Source organism: Salmo salar, chromosome ssa24 (genome assembly GCF_905237065.1).
Source record: "Salmo salar chromosome ssa24, Ssal_v3.1, whole genome shotgun sequence".
NCBI classification, from domain to species: Eukaryota; Metazoa; Chordata; class Actinopteri; order Salmoniformes; family Salmonidae; genus Salmo; species Salmo salar.
In genome coordinates, this window is record NC_059465.1 from 29,441,082 (window position 1) to 29,452,863 (window position 11,782).

Sequence of the window (11,782 nt, forward strand, 5' to 3'; positions counted from 1 at the left end):
TTGTTTATTTTGACTTTATTTTTGACTTTTATCTTTGACCGTCATTCTATGCCCCGCCCAGCAACTCCACTCCCACTTGTCTCGAGTTCCACATCCCAAACCTCAGCCCACCCACCTATCTCTGTTGGCCACCCTCTTTGGATTTCTACACGCCATATATCTTTCAACTATGCTGTGATGTTAAACATACAGAACCAGTCAAAAGTTTGGACACACCTACTCATTCAAAGGTTTTTCTTTATTTTACTATTTTCTACATTGTAGAATAATAGTGAAGACATCAAAACTATGAAATAACACATATGGAATCATGTTGTAACAAAAAAAGTGTTAAACAAATCAACATATATTTTAGATTCTTCAAAGTAGTCACCCTTTGCCTTGATGACAGCTTTGCACATTCTCTGGCATTCTCTCAACCAGCTTTACCTGGAATGCTTTTCCAACAGTCTTGAAGGAGTTCCCACATATGCTGAGCACTTTTTGGCTGCTTTTCCTTCACTCTGCAGTTCCAACTCATCTCAATTGGGTTGAGGTCGGATGATTGTGGAGGACAGGTAATCTGATGCAGCACTCCAACACTCTCCTTGTGGTCAAATAGTCCTTACACAGCCTTGAGGTGTGTTCGGTCATTGTCCTGTTGAAAAACAAATGCTTGTCCAACTAAGCGCAAACCAGGTGGGATGGCGTATAGCTGCAGAATGCTGTGGTAGCCATGCTAGTTAAGTGTGCCTTGAATTCTAAATCATTCGCTGACAGTGTCACCAGCAAAGCACCATCACACCACCTCCTCCATGCTTCACGGTGGGAACTACACATGCGGAGAGCATTCGTTCACCTACTACACCTACTCAGATACATGTCGGTTGGAACCAAAAATATAAAATTTGGACTCATCAGACCAAAGGACAGATTTCCACTAATCTAATGTCCATTGCTTGTGTTTCTTGGCCCAAGCATTGTCTCTTCTTCTTATTGGTGTCCGTTAGTAGTGTTTTTTGTTGTTCCAGCAATTCGACCATGAAGGCCTGATTCACGCAGTCATCTCTGAACAGTTGATGTTGAGATGTGTCTGTTACTTGAACTCTGTGAAGCAGTTATTTGGGACGCCGATCACATCCCGCAGGACGATAGTGACAGCAGCGCCAACCTGCTAGGAGACGAGATGGTCATCGAGCATGCAAAGGTCCTGTCCATTTCACGCAGCTTCCTCAACAGCACGTGGGTCCCAGACAAGCACTACCTGGAGCTGACCCAGGACTGTCAGAGGTTCAGGTCTACGCGCAAGTACCTGGAGTTCCCACTGAGTTGTGAGGAAGAAGACTTCCCCCTGGCCTTCTCGCTGGTTGTCCACCACAAGGTTGAGAACTTCGAGAGGCTGCTTAGAGCCATCTATGCCCCCAAAAACTTTTACTGCGTCCACATGGATATAAAGGCCAAAGCGTCCTTCCTTGCTTCCATCATAGCCATCACATCCTGCTTTGAAAATGTGTTCTTGGCCATCCATCCAGTCAGTGTGGTGTACGTGAGCTGGAGCCATGTCCAGGCTGTCAACTGTATAAGTGATCTGTACAGGGCTAGTCCACACTGGAAGTATTTCATTAACCTCTGTGGCCAGGACTACCCCATCAAGACCAACCTGGAGATGGTGCGCAGCCTGTGGGCGTTGGCGGGGGACAACAGCATGGAGTCGGAGGCCAGGCCCAGAGGTAAGAAGTCGCGCTGGAAGAAAGTGCACCAGGTCGTTGATTGAAAACTTCAAAGAACAGAGCAGAACAAAGCTCCTCCGCCCTTTGGTATACCCATCTTGTCAGGTGGGGCATACACTGTGGTGAATAGGGGCTTTGTGTGTACTGTGCTGGAGGACAGCAAGGTGTTGGCTCTTATTCAGTGGGATAATGACACTTGGAGTCCTGATGAGTTCCTGTGGGCCACCATCCAGAGGCTTCCTGGCGTGCCCGGCTCCATGCGCCCCAGCCCCAAGTTTGACATGACGGACATGCACGCCATTGCCAGGCTGGTGAAGTGGCCGTGGTATAAAGGGGTATCAATGTTAAAGCGGTGTGTGTATATGGGGCCGGAGACCTGCAGTGGATGCTGCAGCAGCACCACCTCTTTGCCAACAAGTTTGACACGGACCCCATTGCTATCAGATGTCTGGAGGAGCATCTTAAGCATAAGGCCCTGGCAAAAATATACTAACGCAAATTACTTTGTGTGCTCTGAAAGTTTCTAACCTGTATTTGTTATCTCTGGGAGCCAACTCAAATGGAACTTTTATGGCGCCATCTCTGTCTTATCCATCTAAAGGTCATCCTAGATAGATGTGGTTTTATTGGGATAAATAACCAAACTTATCAAACTTTTAAAATGTCCTGGTGATTTATGTCCTAATGATTATTTACATTAATGGTCTTACCTACATATTCCGATTGCTGATTTAATATTGAAAGTGAAAGTACAGTGTGATTTGTAAGTACGGAGGTGGTATTGATAGTTTTTTGACTGATAATATATTCAAGTTTATATCATCTCTCTCATAACAGAAACTGTTGTGAAAAATCCAGTCCATGTTTTATTACCAATTGATGTTATAATTCCAGTATTCCATGTTTTACTAAATAAATAGTTGCGCCACAGAGCTAGTGAACAACAATGTACAGTCGCTAGTGAAATTCCTCACACCCCTTGCATGTCTTCACAAGCTGCTGCCTTAAAATTCAATCTAAAAAAGGGACTAAATTGTATTGTGTCCCTATCTATCTACACAACCTACTTCACATTTTGAGTGAAAGAAAAATTATACAAAATGTTACAAGTTACTCCAAAATACAAAAGGAGGACGTATTGATTGCATGCCTTCACACTCGAGTTAATACTTGGTGGAAGCACCTTTGGCAGCCATTACAGCTGTGAATAATTTTGAATAAGATTCGACCAACCTCGCAAGACTGGACAATTCAGGAACACAACACCTCGAGTCATTCTGGTGCGTCTTTGGCATAAAAATTTGTTTAATTGTTCTGCCGAAAAATGTACTTTTATCCCAGGGTTAGGTTTTCAGAAGACTGAGGCAGGTTTCCATCTAACTTTTTACCTGGGCTTTGCTCCTTTACTTTTTATTTTGATCTCAAGTCCCTGCCGGTGACAAGTATACTCATAACATGATGCTGCCGCCACAATACTGCAATGTTTTAAGTAAAGTTTAACAAACGATATCAGACCATAAGACAAGGATCATCAACTAGATTCAGCTGCGGGACGATTTTTGTTGTTGTTGAGAGGATGGTCGGGGGGCCAGAACATAATTACAAATCATTAGTAGACTGCAATTTGTCCGCAAGAATCCCAAAAATATATCATATTTCACTAAAACATAATAATTTCAGACCTTGCTTACATTTGTATTGATCACTTGTATCATGCTTGGGAACAGATTTCTAAAATTAAAATCACTTGGAGCTGATTTCCTGGTTTTTACAGTGTTATTTCCAACAATAATAAAAATATATATATATTTATTTTTTCTCTCGAAAAGCACCCACGGGCCAATCCCTGCCATAAGATAATATAACATAAAGAGGTACATTACAATACACTTAACCAACACTCGCAGAGAAAGGACACAATGTAGACATCAGGGGTGAAGGTAACAGATATTTACTTTTACATATGTAAATATACAGTATGTGAATGCACAGTGGTCAACTTGACTCACACAAACACACACACGCATGCACGCACTGCAAGTGTATGTACTTGTACAGTTGGGGGCTTTCTAAAATTAACATGTACTGCAGAGCAAGTAAAACAATGATAGAACTGCATTGTCAGAGGCATATTTGAGAAACGTATTTCATTACATGGGTTATTGGTAGATGATTGCTAATAGAATTGGAGCTTACAGTCACCCTGCGAGTGTGTCACATTAATGATGTATCATTGCTACAGCAAAATCATTTAGAAGAAGTACCTTTTTAATGCCCCTAACTGTACTGTATGTGGGGACAGCCTTATGATCCTGGAAAATAACATTGTAATTGACTGTGACAGGTTTTAAACAATACATTACATTTCGAAAACATGTTTGCTTACAAAAACTCTTAATCCCCATTATTTCCCAAAGTATGTCCGTTCCCCTTTAAATACTCATGCGTTATCAGTTGTGTTTAACACTGCCTGGATTCTTGCTGTGCCTCTGCCTTGCGTAGCAGAGTAATAAGGTATCATACATGGTAGAATAGCCTTTCCTCTTCACCACAGGTGTGTGCAGGCAGGAAGAGTGTGGTCTACTCTTAACCACATCGACATATGGCCAAACGGGTAGCAGGCACCAAGGAATGATCAAACACCAGAGTTCATTCTTTTATCAACTCTGTGGGAAAGAGAAAGGCAGGGTGGAAAGACAGTATCTTCATTAAACTATAGTATGGGCATACTGTTTTGTAAAAGTATGAGAATGTAGACCTACGATGAGATATTTAGAAATGTCTAGAGGGATATGTCATCATTGGGTATAAAGAGGGACCGTCAAAGGGATCAGAGATTGTGCCTTAAAGGAATGCCTCACATGCAAATTATTTAGTTATTTCCTTGATCCCAATCAGCTCTAAATCTGCCTATAGTGTTTCATAACATTGACATTAGTGCTCGTCTCGTGAGCCAGACTCAAAGTACGGCTGGCTGAGGGGATATTAGTGCTCCAACCCGAGATGGAAAAGGTCTTTGACCAGAATATGGCTCAGAGCAAAACATATTATATTTGACTAAAATCAGTACCACTCCACTTAGTATGATATGTTACTTTATGCGAGATTACATTTCATTGTCCTACCAATGTAATAGCGGTCGTACAATATAATACGAGTTGTTTGACGTATAGTATCCTATGTCTTGATCGCACCAGTTTGCTTTGACCTGTTTAGTATGATATAATATATCATACTAAAATGGGTCAAAGCAAACAAGTTAGTAGGGGATATTACGTTTGACTGCTTTCGTATGATATGCTACGTTACAGTGACGATTTTAGCATGTAAATCTTGGTGGGGCAAAGTCCCCCAATTTTTTTTTTAATGCATGCCAGCAAAGCCACTACACAACACATCAATAGCACTAGAACGGTAACAAACGGTGCCCACAAACTGTTAGGGCCTACATAAAGCTGTCCCAACCGCAGTCCAAATACCTTACCACTGCTACACCTGGCTATCAGCGGAGCCTTGTCTGGCAACGAAAGTTCATTCAGCCTCATTAACTGTGTTTAAAAAAAACATAGCTGATATGGCTGTATCCCAACCGGCCGTGATCGGGATTCCAATAGGGGGCGCACAATTGGCCCAGCGTCATCCGGGTTAGGGGAGGGTTTGGCCGGGGTAGGTCGTCATTGTAAATAACAATTTGTTCTTAAGTGATTTGCCTAGTTAAATAAAAGTTCAATTAAAAAATAAATAAAATATGTCTGACTTGCTTAAACAAATGTGGTTTCTACTGACAATTGAGATGTATAAACTATGGCATAAGGGGACGACAAGCTGATAAAAGGCAATCTGTAATTTTGAGTAAGACAATGAGCGAGCTAGGATGGACGTAGTCAATATAACTATTTGTTCAGCACTTTTGAAATGTACAGTGACAGAATTCAGAACATGGGCCGTTCTTACAGCATTCTCCCTGTACACCAAGTCAGAACCGTAGAATAAATAAAGGGGGCATATAAGCAGACAATGAAAGCTCTTACAATATTTGATGATTACCTTTCTCTAAAACAGGTTATAGGCTACATGTGCACCACCAAGTCAGAACAGTAGGCAAAATGAGGGGAAAAGTGACCAAATTATTAGGGTGAAGCACATGGGCTACTAACAGCTTACTACACAACATACACTTAATATTACTTTCTTTAGCTACAGACAGTATACATATCAAATCAAATCAAATTTTATTTGTCACCTGCGCTGAATACAACAGGTGTAGACCTTACCGTGAAATGCTTACTTACAAGCCCTTAACAATGCAGTTAAGAAAAATAATAGTTAAGAAAAATATTTACAAAATAAAGTTAAAAAATAAAAGAGCGACAATAAAATAACAATAGTCAATGTGCGGGGGAACAGTTTAGTCAAGGTAATATGTACATGTAGGTAGGGGTAAAGTGAATATGCATACATAGATAATAAACAGCGAGTAGCAGCAGCTTAAGGGGGGGGGTCAATGCAAATAGTCCGGGTAGCAATTTGATTAGCTGTTCAGCAGTCTTATGGTTTGAGGGTAGAAGCTGTTAAGAAGCCTTTTGGACCTGGACTTGGTGCTCCGGTACCGCTTGCCGTGCGGTAGCAGAGAGAAGCCTGGCATATTACATCATTTATGCAGCAGCATACAAGACATTTTTGGCTTGTTGTGCTGTGCTCACTTGAACAGGAAGGTGGCGCAGCAGTCGTTCGTGGGCAAATTTTGTCATCAAAGTCTTGCATTCTCTGGATTTATGGTGCATTCAAGACAACTGGGAACTCTGAAAAGTTCGAATCATGATGACGTTAGTGATATTCAGGTTGGAGCTCTAGAAAGAGGCCCGAGTTCCCAACTTGCAATTTTACGAGTTGGAAGACCGTTCAAAACTAATTTTCTCAGTCGGAGCTAGTTTTTTCCCCAGAGTTCCCAGATGTCTTGAACTCACAGTTGTTTTGAGCGTGGCAGAAGTCATGCTGGATTGACAACATGGCCAATGTTGAATGTTTTTCCTTTTAAGCTTGGAAAAGAGACCCTTAAACCCAGACTTGGGACCACACACCCACTCCACTGAATATCAGGCTAGTGATTGCCTTGCAATGCTTGCAGTTCGCCACTGATTCCTTCCAAACCACTCATTGTTGAATTTGAGATTTCCAACTTGTTGTGTAATGTTTATGTCCAATGGTTGTTGAGCACCAATACGTTTTATCTATAATTTCTCATTATTTCTCTTCATATGACAAGGATTGAAAAGGATTTGCCAGTAGATTGTCGACTTGATTCATGATGATGACTGCTAGCTTGCTAGTTAAGATTTTGAAGGTATGATGTTGACATCTCCAATCAAATCTACTGTAGATATAACATGATTTGATGTCATTTTATCTGTGGCCAATGACCTTGAGCCTTCTTGGATGGGCACTTCTAATGTAACTATGGCAGCAGCCAAGGCGCTTGAATTCTCGAGCTCTACCCTTAGATTTTGCGGTGACATAGTGTCCCCATGAGTGACAGAACACTGAGCCAATCAAAAAACATACAGCTTGAATATGGACACTCAATCACTATGGTACTTTTTAATGGTAAGTTTAAAAACATACAGTACCAGTCAAAAGTTTGGACACACCTACTCATTAAAGGTTTAAAGGGTTATTCTTTATTTTGACTATTTTCCACATTATAGAATAACAGAAGACATCCAAACTATGAGATAACACATATGGAATCATGTAGTAACCAAAAAAACTGTTTTAGATTTTAGATTCTTAAAAGTAGCCCACCATTGCGTTGATGACAGCTTTGCACAGTCTTGGCATTCTCTCAGCCAGCTTCACCTGGAATGCTTTTCCAACAGTCTTGAAGGAGTTCCCACATATGCTGAGCACTTGTTGGCTACTTTTCCTTCACTCTGCGTTCCAACTCATCCCAAACCATCTCAGTTGGGTGATTGTGGAGGCCAGGTCATCTGATGCAGCACTCCAACACTCTCCTTCTTGGTCAAATAGCCTGGAGGCATGTTGGGTCATTGTCCTGTTGAAAATCAAATGACAGTCCCACTAAGCGCAAACCAGATGGGATGGCGTATCGCTGCAGAATGATGTGGTAGCTATGCTGGTTCAGTGTGCCTTGAATTCCAAATAAATCACAGACAGTGCCAGCAAAGCACCCCCACACCTCCATCTCCATGCTTCACGGTGGGAACCACCTACTCTGCGTCTCACAAAGACACAATGGTTGGAACCAAAAATATCAAATTTGGACTCATCAGACCAAAAGGACAGATTTCCACTGGTCTAATGTCCATTGCTCGTGTTTCTTGGCCCAAACAAGTTGGTGTCCTTTAGTAGTTGTTTCTTTACAGCAATTCTACCATGAAGGCCTGATTCACACAGTCTCCTCTGAACAGTTGATGTTGAGATGTGTCTGTTACTTGAACTCTGTGAAGCATTTATTTGGGCTGCAATCTGAGGTGCAGCTAATTGCTGATTTCTGAGGCTGGTAACTCTAATGAACTTATCCTCTGCAGCAGAGGTAACTCTGGGTCTTCCTTTTCTGTGGCGGTCCTCATGAGAGCCAGTTTCATCATAGCGCTTGATGGTTTTTGCTACTGCACAAAGTTCTTGAAATTTTCCGGATTGACTGACCTTAATGATGGGCGGTCATTTCTCTTTGCTTATCTGAGCTGTACTTGCCATAATATGGACTTGGTCTTTTACCAAATAGGACTATCTTCTGTATACCACCCCTACCTTGTCACAACACAACTGACTGTCTCAAACACATTAAGAAGGAAAGAAATTCCACATTTTTTAAAAACATTTAACAAGGCACACATGTTAATTGAAATGCATTCCAGGTGACTACCTCATGAAGCTGGTTTAGAGAATGCCAAGAGTGTGCAAAGCTGTCATCAATGCAAAGGGTGGCTACTTTGAGGAATCTCCATATGTGTTATTTCATAGTTTTGATGTCTTCACTATTATTCTACCATGTCAAAAAAAAAAAGAAAAAAAAAAAAAGAAAACCTGGAATGAGTAGGTGTGTCCAAACTTTTGACTGGTAATGTATATAAACTCAGCAAAAAAAGAAACGTCCCTTTTTCAGGACCCTGTCTTTCAAAGATAATTCGTAAAAATCCAAATAACTTCACAGATCTTCATTGTAAAGGGTTTAAACACTGTTTCCCATGCTTATTCAATGAACCATAAACAATTAATGAACATGCACCTGTGGAACGGTCGTTAAGACACTAACAGCTTACAGACAGTAGGCAATTAAGGTCACAGTTATGAAAACTTAGGACACTAAAGAGGCCTTTCTACTGCTCATCTGCGTGAACGTGCCTTAGGCATGCTGCAAGGAGGCATGAGGACTGCAGATGTGGCCAGGGCAATAAATTGCAATGTCCGTACTGTGAGACGCCTAAGACAATGCTACAGGAAGACAGGACGGACAGCTGATCGTTCTCGCAGTGGCAGACCACGTGTAACAACATCTGCACAAGATCGGTACAGCCGAACATCACACCTGCGGGACAGGTACAGGGTGGCAACAACAACTGCCCGAGTTACACCAGGAACGCACAATCCCTCCATCAGTGCTCAGACTGTCCGCAATAGGCTGAGAGAGGCTGGACTGAGGGCTTGTAGGCCTGTTGTAAGGCAGGTCCTCACCAGACATCACCGGCAACAACGTCGCCTATGGGCACAAACACACTGTCGCTGGACCAGACAGGACTGGCAAAAAGTGCTGATGGTTGGATTCGCGTTCATCGTCGAAGGAATGAGCGTTACACCGAGGCCTGTGCTCTGGAGCGGGATCGAGGTGGAGGGTCCGTCATGGTCTGGGGCGGTGTGTCACTGCATCATCGGACTGAGCTTGTTGTCATTGCAGGCAATCTCAACGCTGTGCGTTACAGGGAAGACATCCTCCTTCCTCATGTGGTACCCTTCCTGCAGGCTCATCCTGACATGACCCTCCAGCATGACAATGCCACCAGCCATACTGCTCGTTCTGTGCATGATTTCCTGCAAGACAAGAATGTCAGTGTTCTGCCATGGCCAGCGAAGAGCCCAGATCTCAATCCCATTGAGCACGACCTGTTGGATCAGAGGGTGAGGGTTAGGGCCATTCCCCCCAGAAATGTCTGGGAACTTGCAGGTGCCTTGGTGAAAGAGTGGGGTAACATCTCACAGCAAGAACTGGCAAATCTGGTGCAGTCCCTGAGGAGGAGATGCACTGCAGTACTTAATGCAGCTGGTGGCCACACCAGATACTGACTGTTACTTTTGATTTTGACCTCCCCTTTGTTCAGGGACACATTATTCCATTTCTGTTAGTCACGTCTGTGGAACTTGTTCAGTTTATGTCTCAATTGTTGAATATTGTTATGTTCATACAAATATTTATGATATTAAAGCTGTTAATTCGCTGAAAAAAATGCAGTTGACAGTGAGAGGACGTTTCTTTTTTTGCTGAGTTTATATATACACACACACAAAAATATATGGGGGATTGGAAATGATGCAGACAATAACATTGATAGAAACTACAATCTGCAATATTAAAGCTGATCTATCCACTAAAACCAAAAACATGATAAGTAGTTGCAAATTAGCTAAAAAGTAGTAAGCAGTTGCGAAGTTGCTAATTAGATAAAATGCTAAAGTTGTCCATGACGAGATTCGAACATGTAACCTTTGGGTTGCTAGAAGTTCGTGTTATACGCCCACCCATCTACCCTGACCAACCCCACTTCTTTAGTTTTTTACCTTAAGTAACCTTCTGTCTTATGTAACCATACCAAACGTAACATATCATACTACTGAGTGTCCCAGATTTACATTTACTATGTTATTCCTAGTCTTGTAATGTGACCTATCGTAAAGTAACATATACTAAATGGAGTGGCACAGATTTTAGTAAAATACAATACGTTTTGCTCTGAGACCATGCTGTAAAGACATTACTGTAAATGTATGATACATACAGTAGAAAACCAACCAATGCCCCAATGACACACAAACTATACAGAAAAAAGTATTTTAGTACTGAAAGGGAAAAAAGGGAATTCAGATCTTCCATATCACACGTTTTGTTCTTCTATCCTTGTGGGGTCCTAACATGTATTAGCATTGAAAATCCTATTTTCCCTAACCCCTAACCCTTACCCTAACCCAAACCCTAAACCTAACCACCAACACCTTACCCTAATTCGAACCCTTACCCAAACCCGACCACTAACACCTTACCCAAACCCTAACACTTTACCCTAACCCAACCACTAACACCTTAACCTACCCAAATTCAAACCCTTATTGTAACCCTAACCCTAAAGCTTAAAATAGCCTTTGTCCTCATGAGGATGTGGGAAATGTCCCCAGGAGGGATACTTTTCCTTGTTTTACTATCCCTGTGGGGACTTCGGGGATTTTAGGTCCACACAAGGATAGAAGAACCAACACACATTTTAGTCATTTACACACACACACACACACACACACACACACACACACACACACACACACACACACACACACACACACACACACACACACACACACAGAGTCTGGGTACACAATGCACTCTTGCTTAGTCGCTGCCTCCTGTAATTCTTCATCCAGTCTGGATCAGGGCAAAAGGCTAGGGGTTTAGAGTTAGTAAAGGATGAGAAACACGACAAGAGGCAAAGCGCACTGTCAGTATGCATGCAGCTAGGTCAGTACACCCTGGGCCGTTGGGGGTTAAGAGGGTTAAGGAAGGGAACGGAGAATGCTAGAAAGATAGTTACTTGTGCACTCTTCGACTGAGGGACCTTACAGATAGTTGTACGTGTGAGGTACAGAGATGAAGTATTCTTTCAAAAATCTTGTTAAACATTATTAATGAACACAGAGTGAGTCCATGCAACTTACATGCTGACCAGACCGCTCGCACAGGTGCATCCGCCATCGCGCACATGTTGATTTTGGCCACCCACACCAGACGTGATCAGGACACGCAGGTTGAAATATCAAAATGAACTCTGAACCAACTATATTCATTTGGGGAC

At 42.2% G+C, this 11,782-nt stretch overlaps 1 protein-coding gene across 1 annotated transcript; it reads left to right on the forward strand.

Moving 5' to 3' along the window:
- Positions 1–1,165: 1,165 nt before the first annotated feature.
- On the forward strand, positions 1,166–2,202 carry LOC106585626 (glucosaminyl (N-acetyl) transferase 1). Its single transcript, XM_014172048.2, is given in 2 exon segments — positions 1,166–2,039; positions 2,042–2,202. Coding segments are annotated over 2 exon segments (1,035 nt in total).
- Positions 2,203–11,782: the final 9,580 nt, after the last annotated feature.